Raw genomic sequence first — 17,485 nt, 5'->3', positions numbered from 1 at the left:
GGCAGGAGAGTGCAGGAGTTGAATTAGTGCACAAGCTGATAGAACAGAGGCAGCCTTAGTCATGGCTTTCATAAGAATACAAAAATGCTGACCTTCTGCAGGTTTGCAGGAATATTTGCATAATGGCAGAACACAAGAATTAGCTTACTGGTCTGGGAAGAGACAGGCAAGAACAGGCCTTTGGACACAGCTGCATAGACTAAGCCAGTGATTCTGAGCCATGGTTCCCCAGGGAGCTGTGAAAACCAGGCAGGGAAGCTGCAGAATCAACGCGAAAAACCTGCTGCCTTATACAATGCATAGGATTGTAGCCCTAATGGGGAACCGCAGCCAATGGCCTAGTAGGTCAAGGGAGCCGCCAGTAAAAAAACTTTGGGAACCACTGAACTAAGTCATAGTTATTGCTTTTGCTACAAGTGAAGAATTTATTACAGATTAGGAAATTTATTGCGGTAAAGGTTTTCATGGCCACAGTGGCCTCTGGCAAGATAAATATATATTAGCCCGTAAAATGTCACAGGATCCTCTGTTTTAAAAACGTAAGTTTCTTCACAAGTTTGACTCTTGCTACTAAGGCAAGAATCAATGGTCCCGTTTGTACTTAAGGTCCCAGACACATTACGATGCATAACGACAAAACTTCATCTGAAACATCAGCTTCCAGAATAGCCAAAAGGACCATGCAAATCAGTACATATTAAAAAGGACAGAATTCCATACTCGTTTTGAATCGTAGGTCTTCAAGTGTATTATCTCGTAGTCTGTAAACGCCTTCCATGTTTCACTGAACAAGTCTCCATATCCATAGGCACTCTATGCAAAAAGAAATAAAAGCACACATTAGGTTTTGGTGGATAACTAATAACTGTGTCCACTTTATTCAGGCTTTTATACACATCTGGTGCTTCACATTTCTGTACAGCTATGCCTTTTCACCGCAAAATTACAACAGAAATTCATTTTTGTCCCAGATATACAGTACAAACTTTTGTTGACAGTCGAAAAGGGGCTGAATTCAGCTCAGAGGCTGAATATATGCTTCACATACACAAACGCCCCAAGTTTCAATCTTCAGTATGTCTGCTTAAGAAAGAAGGCCTGGGAAAGACACCTGTATAAGGCTTTAGAACGCCATGTTCAATCAATTTAAGAAATTATTATGCTAGATAAGCGATGCTCAAAGTTGCAACCACTGCACACCCGGAATGCAGTCTCCGTCTGGACTGCATCCAAGCATTCTGCTCAGGCACTGCATGAATTCCTCCTCGTTCGGAGGACAGGGACGTTCTGAGCAGTCATGCTGTCTGCCCATTGTCCCAGAAGGTCATGTGATAGGACATCTGGGCAGACATGACTACCCAGAGTGTCCCTATCCCCCGACTGAGGGGGCTTCATGCAGCACCCAAGTTGAAAGGTCTACTCACTGGACAGATGGATCAGCGTGACCACTGGATGTGACCACCGGGCCATGGTTTGCAGAGCTCTGAGCTAGATAGATTGAATGATGTGAGTCAGAGTTAAACCATATGTGATGCCGAAGTTCCACAATTAGATCTCTTTACATTTCTTCAAAAGCAAGTAGGGAAACCAAGCTGCATCAAAAATATAGCAGGGGAGGTGGTGTTTTAATAAATCACCCATACCAAGCTGCAATTTGCCCTAAGTTCAAGAAAAAAATACATGCAAGCCAATGCAAATCACCACTGAGGAAGGACAGATTTTTCACATTTTCACAGCAGGAAAATGGTTCATCCTTCCTTATTTGTACAATATGAAGTGCCCCATAGCTGGCTTTTGAAGAAATGCAATGATATGGGACTGCCAATCACAGATCCCCAATATTTAATTGTGTGGTGCACTGGAAGCCAGTTTCATACAACATTTCAGCAAAGCTCTCTCAGTGCTTCATAGTAATTCCACAAATGGTAAAGCATTTCTCCCACATCGAAGCATGTTGCCTTCTCCCAACTAGGTTCAGCTCCATCTGACATGCAGAGGGACTATTATTTACATGAGGGCCCCACTTCTTGGGGAAAGTTAGCCGTAATTATCCATTTTTATGAACATGTGAAAGTACCTAGACATCAACAATAGCAGCACAACACCAAAATGATAGCGTTAATATTGTTGCCAGTTCTGTCAGGAAAACACAAGAGCCCCCATACTCCTTACAGTTTTGCTAAAATCATGTGCCACAAGATTGCTCCCTTGTATTCCGCATTAGGCAAATCCAAAATAACTGCTAGTCTCAATTCAGAGTCAGTGATACATATTCAACTCATTGTAAGTATGCACTAAAAAGGGGGGGGGGAAGACACTCATTTACTGATCTTTCATTACTGTGATTTTGAATATAACAGAACTGTGGAAAATAGTTAAGGGGTAACTAATACAGCTTACATTATCTTGAGTTTGTACAGTTAAACTATTAAGCTTTATACCATTAATTTAAAACAAGGGGAAAATACTTTGATCAAACTGAATGAAAACATGCTGCAAACTCTATAAAGGCAGCTATTCATAAAAGAAAAAAATGGCTGACCACTTCTTTCCATATGAACATGGGTACATAACTTTTTGTATAATGTGAAGTATTCTGTGGCGTAAATTTTTAGGTTGTAATTCAATACACACCTAGGAGTACAGGCATGTACTTTTATTCATGGGAGTTCTGGAACACCCCCTCCCCTTACCTTCAGTGGTTACTGAATCTGTGGATACCACCTACACCCATTTTGCCTAAATGGCCATTTTGAGGCCCACAGAGGCTGCAGGCAGATGTGCTCAGCTTCTCCAAGGCTCAGAAGACCCTCTGAAGGTGAGCACAGCTCCCCTCACCTGCAGAGAGTGCAGGGGGAGTTGATATGGGATTCACAGCTACAGGGGGCCCCCTATAAGACTCATTCAATTACAAAACTTACTTCTGAGTTGACATGCTTCCAGGAGGCCTTCTGAGATGCAGAGAGGCCACATGTGACCTCTCCGCCACTCTGAACAGCTCTGGAAGTGACCATATGCCTGTGAGACCCTCCTTAAGGGGCCTCGGAACCCTGCGTTGAGTGAAATCTGCAGCTACCAAACCTACAGATAACCCATTGCGCCTTGATCTGTGAAAGGCTGAGTGCATGCCCAAGCTGGCCCTTAAAACGTTGATTTTAAAAAATATATTTCATATTTATTCTATTAATATCTGGAACATATGCTACAGTTTTCATATACTAATGCTTTTATACCTCCAGAGAGAAAATCCAAAAGCTGGAGATGCGCTTTTCATTGTCTACGTTTACAGAAATATGCAAGAAGAATGTGGATGTAGATGATTGATGGTATGTAGAACTTTGCATCTTCCAAGCGCCTTATTCAAAATTATCTAGTATAAAATAAATACTCACCCAAATGACATTCAGTGTCATTATTATGCCAACTTGTATTTGTCTGCTCTCTCCCATAGTTGCCATTAGGTTTTTGTGAGTTTTGAACTATCTCTGGAAGGTTGCACTAGTTAGTACCCATACACCTCTTTACTGCCTGACTCCCCACGACAAGACAATGTGCATAATTTTTACATAAATTTAAAAAGCGTTTATGCCAGTTTTGTTTGTTTAGGAAAATTCTAGATGTATATTTCCCACTAAAGTTCTGCTTTGTTTCACCTTCTCAAAGGGTGATTAATGTTTATTAAAGATGATAATTTTGTAATAGCCAAAATCAACATGCATTATGTATAGCAAAAAAGGAGAGATTCAGCCAGTTTAAACAGTTCCTTGGCACCATCATCTGGCAATATAAGGAATTAAACATAACTTTTTTTTCCCCCAGTTAACAGTATAGCTCAGAAGGACTTCACAGTCAAGTCTGACAAAACCATATACATTCTCATGCAGTACAGAACCCCTGCAAAAATGCAGTACAACAGAAATGCTTCAGTTGACAGTACTGGCATGGAAAATTAATGTCAGGAGGAGTGCTGGCTAAGGATGGAATTACTAGTACTGAACAAAGTGCTAGTTCCCTATCAGTTCTAGGTTTCCCTAAGGAACTGGAAGGGAGACAAAGTGGTGAACAGATCCAATACGTAAACACATGGACAATTATTGTGTTCTCAGTGGGGGGACGACGACCATATAGACCAGTGTGGTCCAACACATGGCCTGTGAGGCCCTTTCTGGTGACTCCCGAAAGCCCTGCTACAGCCACCTCCTCCTGCTTCAGTGGCTTTTCAGTCACCCTGCCATACTTTCTTCTCTGGAGAAGGAGAAGCTGGAATGGCATGACAGGGAGATCGGAAAGCTGTGCTGCACCTATCGCCACCTCCAGCTTCTTCCAACTGAGCTGATCAAGTGACTTTGGCATCTCAGAACCCAGAAGTAATTGGCAGTGATGTGATGACATCACCACCAATTACTTCCACGTCTGCACAGACAGAGGGTCATGCAGGGTTGTACACTCTCCCCTGGCTGCCAGAAGTTGGACCACCCTGATATAGACCATACATGTGGAACCTTTGTGGTTATGACGTAAAAAGGAGAAGTTTCAAGTACTACCCAGCAAAACATTCACTGTAAATGAGCTTATTAGGAAAATATCCAAGAACACTGCCAGCGCTTATTGAAGAATATTGCATAGGATACGGTAAACATGTGTGGGCAAGTCCTTGAATAGACAGTAGGTGGCAAATGATACAGGCAATTCTTCAGGTCTCAGTAACTGAAAAGAAAAAAGAGGGACTCTAGACTTGTAGAAGGAAGGAGAAAGTAAATACCTTCTGCTAAAACAGACAATGGTGGGAGATTATATATCTGTGTCCTGTGGATCATTCATTCTCTCACACAGTAAAAAATGCTGGCATACCAACACTAGATAGGCAACAATGTCTTACTTCCACATGGCCCAATGCTATACATGTGGCCTGCATTTGTCTACATTCATTTACAATGCAAGAGGTGGAAAAAATAGCAGAGTCAAAAACAATGGTTATGGGACAAGAGAGACAAAAGACACTCATAAAAGCTAGAGTAATAAGGTTGTAAGTCCCCCCTCCCATCTTATCTCTGGCATACTATGCTATTAGAAAGATGATTCACTTTGTCAGATTCACTACTGAAGATGAATATATAAGCCTCTCCACCACATATACAAATCTATTAACCATCTGTCACAGGTTGAGGTGACTACACTTCTTGCTAATACTATCTATCTCTAGCACCAAGTCAAAACTAGGTCACATCAGTGTGCCTAGTATAAAAACAAGAGATTTTATTATACATATAAACACCGTAATTGCAAACAGAAATTCTTACTTACAGTATCCCACATGACAATGTTGACATCTGTGCTGAACGAGTTGGTGATATGCTGTGTGATGTAAAGATTGACAAAGTCGCAAAAGTGATGGTACATATTCACACCTGAGAGAAGAGAGAAAACTTCATAGTAAAACAGTCCCAAACCCTCTTCATTTGCAAACCTCTATATTTTCTTTTCATAGGGAAATTATGAAGTAGACTTTCTACACCTTTTATTTATTTTATTTATTTATACAGGTGTTTATATACCGCCTTTCTTGGCCGTCAGATTTCTCCTCAGACTTTAATCCAAGGCGGTTTACATAGGCAGGCTGTTCTAAACCCCTGTAGGGATTTTTACAATTGAATAGTTCTAGTCTTTTACAAGTGGAACATCTTAAAAGTTATTATAAAAATTTATTTAATGAAGTCCTTTGATGCAAGTCCTTTGATGCAAACAAATGTCACATAGGTGGGTTTATTTGCATGGTTGAGTGTCTGTATGATTGAATCTGTATGTCTAAATGTACTCAGCAAGACCCACTTGTTGGGGCTTTGCTAAAATGTGATGTGCAGAGTCCTACATACATGACTGGTCTGCATGTGACCATCTCCAAGCATACCACTAGTAGGTTGACATCAATGTGACCATTGCTTGCCGTACTGCTAGTGGTACTGTGAGAATCGGCAAAAAAGGGAAAATTGCACTAGCTTATGCGTAAGTCTTCCAGCTAAGCATTTTGTAGATTGCAGCCACAGCAGATAATTTCAAACAGCACACATTTATAAGCCTGCAATACTGCAGTGAGAGCATCGAAGACAGGGCTACTTTTGTTGCATTGTACAGTGCAGAAATAAAAGTAAACCTTATACAGTACCTGCATCAAGCTTCATGAAGTAAGTTGGCTTGTCAATAATAACATCACAACTGCCATCTTCCATAGGTCTGGAGTTCAATTCTGTAAATGTCTGGAGCTCAGCAAACCTAAAATTATAGCCACAAGTAGTAAAGTCTGCAAAATTTATCCCAGGTTGATAAGTGATTATGAGCACCATGCAAACTGCTCATAATAATATTTGGTAAAGTTTGACAAACTTTGACAATTAAAATTATGTCTAATTGTAACTGAAGCTTCCTTCGGCAAGGCTTCAAAAGGTTAAACTCTGCCTTTGATCTCTGGAGCAAGCAACATCTTTGATCTATAAATCAAGGGCTGAGGAAAGTTTCAAGAGAGAGCGCCTTGCTGTCCATGTTTCCAAGATTCAGCTAATTTGAATACATCTCGTTCATGTCAAATGTGTTGACCGTGATTTTAAAGACATTTCAGCACAGACATGAGTTATTAATGACTGCAGGTACAAGAATTTGAAACCAATTAGCAGGATCCATTTAAACAGTCTAGTAAGTTTCCACCATGAAGTATTATTGCTAGCTGCTCTGGACCTAGCTAATAAAGGTTAAGCCCTTCAGAAGTACAGCATCACCTGGGGGGGGGACGACGACAAAAGGGGGTCAGTGCGATTTGATGACTAGGAAATGTGGTATTTCTCATAGTGGCAGTGCTCCATTGGAAAAGAGCTGTTAAAATTCTAAAGGATCAGACAAGGTTTTTTAAACACTATTTCATTTGTCAAAAATGATTTTGCAAGGGCTGACACAAGCTTTGCCCAGTTGAGGATAAAGTACTAAACGTCATTCAGCTTGCACATGCTGTTTTTCAGACATAAGCATTCACCTCTGAATAGTTACATACATGTTAGTTTCACAACAGGTTCAGTCCTTAGCCAGTCTGGATTCAAAAATTTCCTGGTTTTTCTGGAGGCGTGGAACCGATAAACATCCAATAACTCAAAAGTGATGCAGACATCACCCCGACACTGAAGCAGGTTGTAATGTTCCCATCATTGTATCTTATATCTCAGCTAACATCCTAGCATACCCGATTGTCTAGACACTGTTCCAATGCTCTGCCATTTCAGAAGTCTCTCTCCTCCTTTTAAAACTCCCAGTTGTGGTCTTTTGGGTTGAGGTGGGAAAGAAGAGGAGTGCCCAAGTTTGGAAGCTACATTATCCTGCAGAGATATCCCTCATGAAGAAATTAGAGATAACTTTGGGCAACACTAGTCTTACCAAGACTGAAGAGGGCTTTTCCGCTGACCTTCAGCAAGGAAAGCTTGAATATCCATAGTACAGTGACCTCCAATTTGTCCTTTTTGAAAAAAATCTTCATTAAATCTAAAGTGATCAAAAGTTAGAAACACAGTTAGCATCTGTTCAAATAAGCTTAACACAAGTAATACTGAACAGCCATGAGAAAGTGCTCTATCCTTTACCAACATTCCTCAAAACAACAGCAGGTATTCAATGTACTTAAGTCTGAAATTAAGCTAATTCCATAACTGGGAAGCATGTGTTCCATTGATCTGTAAAGTGTTCAGCATGGGCTGAATTGAGAAATAAAGATGCATGGACGCAAACAAATGAGAAACCACTTTCAGTGCAGGTTTTTAAAACTAGATTGTGCTGGTTTGGTCATGTACTGCCATATATTAACAACTCTCATCCAGTCCAGCAAGCATATGATGCCAAAAGTACCGAAAAAAGACCAACAGGAAGACCAAAGAAAAGATGGCTTAACAACATCCTAGAGGACTTGAAATTTGTAAAATGTGGTTTACCAACAGCTACACAACTTAGATCGCATGGGATGGAGAGAGAAAGAGAGCGATTGCTTCAACATCCATCCAGCCTACAATTCAATTGATGGGAACAAGCACACTGTGGGTTGAATGAAGAATTTGGCAAATGCTGTAGCAACTACATGACCATTTGACGATGTGTCTATATTTTCAACGTATCAGTTTGATTCTGAGAATCTCTTACTCTAATTATCCTCTTCATCCCCCAAATTCTACTGACATCTTCTGAAGGCACTAATGCAGTGTTATTCAAACTGTGAGGCGCGGCTCTTTAGGGAGGCGCCAGGAACTCAAAGGGGAGGTGCGGGATGTCCTCTCGCAGTGATACCCCTGGGCAGAATACAAGCCCGTCTTCTGCGCTTTTTTTTAAAGCAGAAGAAACGGGAGTTGCTCAGCTGCGAGAGTGGCTGCTGCCGCCCCGCCCTCTTCTCCCTCCACTCCGAGGCTGCCGCCTTCTGTGTTTGCTGCATGTTGTTTCCAAAGCTCTTCGACTCCAACCCCCATCTGGCAAGTACCGAGCATGCTCAGCTTGCAGTCCTTAACCCTCGCTGATCCTTGTCTGGTTGGTTCCTAGTTCCCAGCCTGGGATCGATTCTCAGAAAACAATTCTATTGGTATGCTTACAAAGTTTTAAAAAATGAGTCCTCCTGGACCAGACAAAATCTACCTACTCCAGCATCCTGTCTCCAACGGTGATCAGCAGCTGATCATTTATAAAGCATGTACATTGCTGTGTATTAATAATATATTTTTAAGATCTGCATTTAATTAATGATATGATTAATATAATTAAAATTAATATAGTTAATGTATGTTTAATATTTAATATTATATTATAATAAATATAATATTATAATATTATATTTAATATAGTTAATATAGTTAATATTTCTGGCCACTCCTGTTTAATGATGTCACTTCCAGCCCTCAGGAACACGATGAGGAGTCATGGCCAACAGCCACGGGGATCAAGGGAGCCACTGGCCAGAAAAGTTTAAGTACCACTGCACTAATGGCACTATTTCCTATAGATAAGTGGTTCTCACACATTTAGCACTGGGACCCATTTTTTAGAATGCGAATCTGTCGGGACCTGCGGAAGTGATGTCATGACCGGAAGTGACATCATCAAGCAGGAAAAATTTTCACAGCCCTAGGCTGCAACCCTACTCACACTTACCCAGGAGTAAGTCCCATTGACTATCATTGTTAAACGAATATACATAGTAGCTTGTTAAAAGTACAGGTCTGTCACATTTCTCCAAATGCAGTCACATACCATGGTAGCATCAAGTCTAATATATTAAAAATAAAATATTGAAATGAATGGACACCCACCTGAAATTGGCTCGCAATCCACCTAGTGGGTCCCGACCCACAGTTTGAGAAACACTGCTATAGATGTTTTTATACAATGCATTATTTTACCATGTTTCATGAATTTTTATTTTTTATTTTTGTTTAATGCATACTTTGCTTTAGTTGCAATGTTCAGTTTACATTCCAAAATATTAAAATATAGCTATTTTAAAACAAAACAGACACATTTTGAGCATAACACTCATTTCCCAGAAAGGAGCTTAAAGTCATTTACAGTGTGTGAGAGTCAGTTTTGTAAAAGTTAACTTTTGCAAAGAGATGAAGAAATCAAAGCACTGAGCAAATAAAGGAAGTGTGATTATTAAGCAGAAGTGCTGACAGAAGTTATGAAAAAGTCAATCAAAGTTTTTGAATAATGTCAGTCTTCACTCATTTTAACTTGCAGCCCAGTCCTCTCCAGCACTGGAACAGAAGCACCAAACACCTACCACTGCATCCGGTGCTGGAAATGAGCAAGCAGGAAGTCTCCCTGGAGTAAGTGGACAATTGTCCTCTTACCTCAAGTAAAGCCCCAGTATGCTCAATAGAGAGTCTGCAGCAGCTATTGCACTGGCAAAGACTCAAGAAGCCCCATGTTAGGCTTTTGAGCCCAACATGGGGGATAAGATTTGGCATAGGAGGCTTTCACCAGTCCCACCCCTCTCCCAGGCCTGTCCCTCCTTTGCTTCACCCTGCCTCCACCCAGGTACACCTCCCCCATGCCCCCACACGGCTTGGCATCCCCACACTGCTCGGCGCTCACCATCAACCGCCAGGTCTCCAACTGCAGCACTTTCAGGGTGGCACAGCCCTTCCCCCTCCTGCCAGTGCTGTTTATTCCCTAGGTGGTGCAAACAAGCCTTACAGCAGTTTGCAACATCCAGCACCAGTGGGCAGTATTGAAGCAATTGTACAGTGAGAAAAAGTTACTTTTATGGAGAGGAAAAAAGCAAGGCAAAAACCTTGTCCTCTTTGAAAATGGGACAGACAACTTTGCATCCCTAAGATTTTTTTACAGACCATTCACACTTCATGCTTTTCTCAACACCCATTAGGACTAGAAACATGTCACAAAAAAAGACACATTTCTACTCATCATTCGTGGATGATCACATCCAACACATTTCTAGGCAGATTTCTACATCTGTGTAGATTTCTAAGCCTTGACACATATCTATTGATTAAAATTATGAAAGAATAAGAAAACAGTGATTCTCAAAGTATGGGTCCAGGACTCACCAGTGGGCTGTGATCCAATTTTGATGGTCTGCAAAACTGACAAGGCAGATAAGGCTATGTGCATCAAGGGTCAAACAAGCTGCTGCTTGGGGGGGACGGGACGGGACACTGCTGCCCAATCACTGTTATAGCCACATCCTTTGACATTTATAAATCAGACAGCAGCCTCTAGAGCAGCGATTGTCAACCTTTTCCATCTCACAGCACACTGACAAGGTGCTAAAATGGTCAAGGCACACTACCAGGTTTTTGACAATTGACAAGCCACACCATGCTGCCAGTGGGGGCTCACATCACCCATTGGCCCTATTAATAAATAATTTTCCCCCAAATTCCTGTGGCACACCTGTGGGCCACTCGCAGCACACCAGTGTGCCACGGCACAGTGGTTGAAAATGGCTGCTCTAGGGCCTTGAAAAATTTTTAGAAATCCACTGATATACATAAATCTGCCTAGTCACAGAAAACCTAACCAGCATATTTGAGAATGTAATATTTCTCATGCATTTTATGGAACATAAAGCAAAGCAGAGACCTATCATGGTTTCTCTTTGGGATTCTTAAATCAATGTACAAATTTGTTGCTCTGCAATACTGTAGGTAACGAGAACATTTGAGTGAAGAATCTCCCTGCAAGAGAAAAGAACAAAGACATCTGTAAAAATGAAAAAATGTAAGTTTTTAAAGAATTTGGGGGAGAAGAGGAAGAGCCAGAAAACCACTTACTTGAAATACATTCCAATATGCTTACCATTGCCTTTGGTTTGCAGTGGATTTTGACTTCCTGCATCCTCTCCGTAACATACCCAAAATCGGCTTGCTTCCAAAACACATTTTGAGCCTCCTCAATGGTACTAGCCCTGGCATGAACAAACAATGCAAAAGCAACCACTTGGAAAAAAAATATGCCAGTTTTAACTGTAGCAGAACCTCAGGGACATGGAATGATCAATGCCACTGTATAGCCTCACAAAGCTATTCACCACATAACATGATTACGAGGCAATGAAAAGGGAAGGCTTCACCTATTTTGCCAATACATAAAGGCTAAAGAGTCCAGTGACTACTAGAGAGTGTGGGCACTTAGCTGGGCATTTGACATGGGAGCCAATCAACAGTGGATATACTGGGGATTAGATTCAGAAGGTCTGTTCCAGTCTTTGATCTTGCCAAACCTTTATAGTATTTCTCAAGACTTCCTTCACAGAGAAAACGCACAAATTAAAATGGTCTTCAAATGCTGGCTCCTGCGGCAACTTAATACAGATACTTTACTGAATTTGGGACACAGGTTGCAAAGAAGAAGAAAGTCTGTGGAAAATCAAAAATGAAGTTGCCTGATGCAAGTCCTCCTTGTGTCTGAGACCAAGTCCAGGTGGTGTCCTCTCTACGGCATGCACAACATCCTACACAAACATTACCCTCTATCCTTGCAGGTCCAGCACAAGCCCTTTTGACCTTCCTTCTTGATTTTTATGTTTTTTTGCATGCCTGCCATACTATACTCACTAGCTATGCTCTCTGCCACTACTTCCATCCTATTTCCATGCCTTCCCCCATGCCTTACAGACGCGTGTGGCAGACGCGTGTGGCCTCTGGGAACCAAGTGCCTCTGGGAACTAAGTGCCAGGTAAGGCACAAGAGTTTAGCATCTGGGCGAGGAGAAGGCAAGGAGACCTCTGAGTTTTGGAGAAGGAGAGGAGGAGGAGCAGGAGGAGGAGGTAAGTGTACTCATTCTAACGCTTTGTCTTTCTAACTCCCTGTCTTCTAACCTTAATCTTACCTTTAAAGCAACCTTAAATCAAAATTGAAAGTTAGCACCTAAGGGAGGTACATAGGGCTACTCGTGAGCAGGAGCAGAGTCCTACTCGTGAGTAAGAGCCCAAGGGTCAGGCATTTAAATCAAAGTTGAAAGTTAGCTGCACCTAAGGTAGCACTTAATCGAAGGAAGGGAGGAGGATAAAGTGGAAAGCAGGTTTTTCTACTTGTTTAAATTAAACCTATACTTAACCCAGGTTAAACCTAATCTAAGTTAGAACATAACCTAAACAGGTCAGTAAATTGGGACACAGGATCTAGAGAGCAATAAATAATTAAACAAACCCAAATAAAAACTAGCTTGAGGTTACAAAAACAGTCCAGCCTAAGAGAACAGAACTAGGAGGGAAAGGACGTAGGAAGGGCCAATTCCCAACCCATTAAGAGCCCCATTAGGCTAATCCAAGCAGTCCATTCAGGAGCCTGCAGAGTAGGTCACGCCCATCAGCAGCCATTTGCCTTCCTGAGCTTTTGTAAACTCACCTGGGAAGGCCAGCCCCCTTTCAATCAGGAAGGAAGGAGGGGGGAGGAGCCAGCCAGGAGTATAAAGCTAGGCGGGCCATCGCGTGAGGCTCTCTGCAGACGCGTGTGGCCTCTGGGAACCCAGTGCCTCTGGGAACTAAGTGCCAGGTAAGGCACAAGAGTTTAGCATCTGGGCGAGTTCAGCAGCAGGGCGAGGAGGCCAGGGCCCCATACACTGCCCTTCCTCTTCCCTTGAGAAGAGGGCTGCTATCCAGTGTACGGTTTTTAAAAGGACCCATAAATAAAACAACAACAACAACAACAACAAAGCTATGCAGTCAGACAGCCAGCAGCAGGGTGGGGGCTATCCAGTGTTCTGCATCGAGTGCCACATGTATGATTATATGCCTCTGGGGCATAAGTCATGGGTGTGTCCTCGGTGCAAGGAGCTCCAGGCTCTCAGGGAACGCGTCCGCTCCCTTGAAGCCTTGGTGGCCGACCTGGAGAAGCGCAGGCAGCCAGAGGAGGACCGTGGGGAGACTTCCGGGGGCGATCAGGCTTCGTCCCAACCTCAGGCGTGCAGCTCCTCGGCTGCCCAGGTGGGAAGTCTCGGGACTGGAGGACGTCATCCTGGAGAGGAGGGAAACAATCCCCTAGGGGGGATCCTTTCTCCAGGGGATGGGCCCGTATCCGAGCGCACTCGGGATACTCCTCAGTGGGAGGGGGGTCGGGGGCTTCTTGTAGTGGGGGATTCGATTATTAGAAACATAGAGAGGGGGGTTTGCGACGGATGTGAGGACCGCATGGTGACTTGCCTGCCTGGTGCGAAGGTTGCGGACATCACTTCTCGTCTAGACATGCTGGTAGACAGTGCTGGGGGAGAGGTAGCGGCTGTGGTGCATGTCGGCACCAACGACGTGGGCAAGTGTAGCTGGGAGGTCCTGGAGGCCAAATTTAGGCTTTTAGGCAGGAAGCTGAAAGCCAGGACCTCAAAGGTAGCGTTCTCTGAAGTGCTACCTGTTCCACGCGCAGGGCCAGCTAGGCAGGCGGAGATCAGGGGTCTCAATGCGTGGATGAGACGGTGGTGTAGGGAGGAGGGGTTTAGATTCGTTAGGCACTGGGGAACGTTTTGGGACAAGCGGGGCCTGTACAAGAGGGACGGGCTCCATTTGAACCAGAATGGAACCAGACTGCTGGCGCATAACATTAAAAAGGTGGCAGAGCAGCTTTTAAACTGATCCCTGGGGGAAGGCCGACAGGAGCCGAGGGGCATCCGGTTCGGGACTCCTCATCCCTATGGGATGAGGATGGGGAGGTTAGAGAACAACAAGACAAAGGCAGGGTAGGAGAAGGAATTGGGAAAGGTAGGGTGATGGGATGTGATAGACGGTTTGGCACAATGAGAGGATGCGGGGACAAAGGAGCGAATAAGCAGCCCATCCTGGGGCATTCCGTGTATAAATGCTTTTATGCGAATGCCCGAAGTCTACGAGCAAAGGTGGGAGAACTGGAATGTCTGGTGACAAGGGAAAATATTGACATAGTGGGCATAACGGAAACCTGGTGGAATGCGGAGAATCAGTGGGATACCGCAATCCCGGGCTATAAACTCTACAGGAGGGACAGGCAGGGGCGTGTTGGAGGTGGGGTGGCCCTTTATGTTAAGGAAGGGATAGAATCCAACAAAGTAGAGATTGAAGGTGGGTCCGACTCCACCGTAGAATCTCTGTGGGTTAAATTACCAGGCTTGTGCAGCAATGTAATACTGGGGGCGTGCTATCGTCCTCCAGACCAGAAATCGGATGGGGACCTTGAAATGAGGAAACAGATCAGGGAGGTGACAAGGAAGGACAGGGTTGTAATCATGGGGGACTTCAATTATCCTCATATTGACTGGGTCAATTTGTGTTCTGGTCACGATAAGGAAACCGGATTTCTTGACGTGCTAAATGACTGTGGCTTAGATCAGCTAGTCAAGGAGCCCACCAGAGGACAGGTGACTCTGGATTTAATTTTGTGCGGTACGCAGGACCTGGTTAGAGATGTAAACGTTACTGAGCCATTGGGGAACAGTGATCATGCTGCGATCCGTTTTGACGTGCACGTTGGGGGAAGAATACCAGGCAAATCTCTAACAAAAACCCTTGACTTCCGACGGGCGGACTTCCCTCAAATGAGGAGGCTGGTTAGAAGGAGGTTGAAAGGGAGGGTAAAAAGAGTCCAGTCTCTCCAGAGTGCATGGAGGCTGCTTAAAACAACAGTAATAGAGGCCCAGCAGAGGTGTATACCGCAAAGAAAGAAGGGTTCCACTAAATCCAGGAGAGTGCCCGCATGGCTAACCAGCCAAGTTAGAGAGGCTGTGAAGGGCAAGGAAGCTTCCTTCCGTAAATGGAAGTCTTGCCCTAATGAAGAGAATAAAAAGGAACATAAACTGTGGCAAAAGAAATGTAAGAAGGTGATAGGGGAGGCCAAGCGAGACTATGAGGAACGCATGGCCAGCAACATTAAGGGGAATAATAAAAGCTTCTTCAAATATGTTAGAAGCAGGAAACCCGCCAGAGAAGCAGTTGGCCCTCTGGATGGTGAGGGAGGGAAAGGGGAGATAAAAGGAGACTTAGAGATGGCAGAGAAATTAAATGAGTTCTTTGCATCTGTCTTCACGGCAGAAGACCTCGGGCAGATACCGCTGCCCGAACGGCCCCTCCTAACCGAGGAGTTAAGTCAGATAGAGGTTAAAAGAGAAGATGTTTCAGACCTCATTGATAAATTAAAGATCAATAAGTCACCGGGCCCTGATGGCATACACCCAAGGGTTATTAAGGAATTGAAGAATGAAGTTGCAGATCTCTTAACTAAGGTATGCAACTTGTCCCTCAAAACAGCCACGGTACCAGAAGATTGGAGGATAGCAAATGTCACGCCTATTTTTAAAAAGGGAAAGAGGGGGGACCCGGGAAACTATAGGCCGGTCAGCCTAACATCCATACCGGGTAAGATGGTGGAATGCCTCATCAAAGATAGGATCTCAAAACACATAGACGAACAGGCCTTGCTGAGGGAGAGTCAGCATGGCTTCTGTAAGGGTAAGTCTTGCCTCACAAACCTTATAGAATTCTTTGAAAAGGTCAACAGGCATGTGGATGCGGGAGAACCCATGGACATTATATATCTGGACTTTCAGAAGGCGTTTGACACGGTCCCTCACCAAAGGCTACTGAAAAAACTCCACAGTCAGGGAATTAGAGGACAGGTCCTCTCGTGGATTGAGAACTGGTTGGAGGCCAGGAAGCAGAGAGTGGGTGTCAATGGGCAATTTTCACAATGGAGAGAGGTGAAAAGCGGTGTGCCCCAAGGATCTGTCCTGGGACCGGTGCTTTTCAACCTCTTCATAAATGACCTGGAGACAGGGTTGAGCAGTGAAGTGGCTAAGTTTGCAGACGACACCAAACTTTTCCGAGTGGTAAAGACCAGAAGTGATTGTGAGGAGCTCCAGAAGGATCTCTCCAGACTGGCAGAATGGGCAGCAAAATGGCAGATGCGCTTCAATGTCAGTAAGTGTAAAGTCATGCACATTGGGGCAAAAAATCAAAACTTTAGATATAGGCTGATGGGTTCTGAGCTGTCTGTGACAGATCAGGAGAGAGATCTTGGGGTGGTGGTGGACAGGTCGATGAAAGTGTCGACCCAATGTGCGGCGGCAGTGAAGAAGGCCAATTCTATGCTTGGGATCATTAGGAAGGGTATTGAGAACAAAACGGCTAATATTATAATGCCGTTGTACAAATCGATGGTAAGGCCACACCTGGAGTATTGTGTCCAGTTCTGGTCGCCGCATCTCAAAAAAGACATAGTGGAAATGGAAAAGGTGCAAAAGAGAGCGACTAAGCTGATTACGGGGCTGGGGCACCTTCCTTATGAGGAAAGGCTACGGCGTTTGGGCCTCTTCAGCCTAGAAAAGAGACGCTTGAGGGGGGACATGATTGAGACATACAAAATTATGCAGGGGATGGACAGAGTGGATAGGGAGATGCTCTTTACACTCTCACATGATACCAGAACCAGGGGACATCCACTAAAATTGAGTGTTGGGCGGGTTAGGACAGACAAAAGAAAATATTTCTTTACTCAGCGCGTGGTCGGTCTGTGGAACTCCTTGCCACAGGATGTGGTGCTGGCGTCTAGCCTAGACGCCTTTAAAAGGGGATTGGACGAGTTTCTGGAGGAAAAATCCATTATGGGGTACAAGCCATGATGTGTATGCGCAACCTCCTGATTTTAGGAATGGGTTAAGTCAGAATGCCAGATGTAGGGGAGAGCACCAGGACGAGGTCTCTTGTTATCTGGTGTGCTCCCTGGGGCATTTGGTGGGCCGCTGTGAGATACAGGAAGCTGGACTAGATGGGCCTATGGCCTGATCCAGTGGGGCTGTTCTTATGTTCTTATGTTCTTACCATCTTCAGTGGTGATGACAGCAGCACTTCTGCTGCTTCCTCATAGCTGGTCACCCCATACTCCTGCTGTCTGAAAAGAGTAACAGGGCAGGGACCAAGTAAAGAAAGTGCAGGGGAGTAGTGCTGGTTGCTCTAGCTAGAAATCCAACACTTCATTCCACTCCCCACTGG

At 44.0% G+C, this 17,485-nt stretch overlaps 1 protein-coding gene across 1 annotated transcript in view; it reads right to left on the bottom strand.

The window, feature by feature from the left end:
• Positions 1 to 17,485, bottom strand: part of EOGT (EGF domain specific O-linked N-acetylglucosamine transferase) — a 39,280-nt gene that overhangs the window by 11,041 nt on the left and 10,754 nt on the right. Inside the window, exons 4-9 of the mRNA XM_066617423.1 lie at positions 11,335 to 11,443; positions 11,119 to 11,213; positions 7,417 to 7,521; positions 6,164 to 6,270; positions 5,305 to 5,408; positions 721 to 813 (exon numbers count right to left, since the gene is read on the bottom strand). Coding sequence (XP_066473520.1) covers positions 721 to 813; positions 5,305 to 5,408; positions 6,164 to 6,270; positions 7,417 to 7,521; positions 11,119 to 11,213; positions 11,335 to 11,443 — 613 coding nt within the window. The remainder of the gene's footprint in view (positions 1 to 720; positions 814 to 5,304; positions 5,409 to 6,163; positions 6,271 to 7,416; positions 7,522 to 11,118; positions 11,214 to 11,334; positions 11,444 to 17,485) is intronic.

The sequence above is a fragment of the Tiliqua scincoides genome, chromosome 2 (assembly GCF_035046505.1).
Source record: "Tiliqua scincoides isolate rTilSci1 chromosome 2, rTilSci1.hap2, whole genome shotgun sequence".
Taxonomy (NCBI): Eukaryota; Metazoa; Chordata; class Lepidosauria; order Squamata; family Scincidae; genus Tiliqua; species Tiliqua scincoides.
The sequence above is the reverse complement of the archived record's forward strand: the minus strand, read 5'-3'. Positions and strand labels throughout refer to the sequence as shown.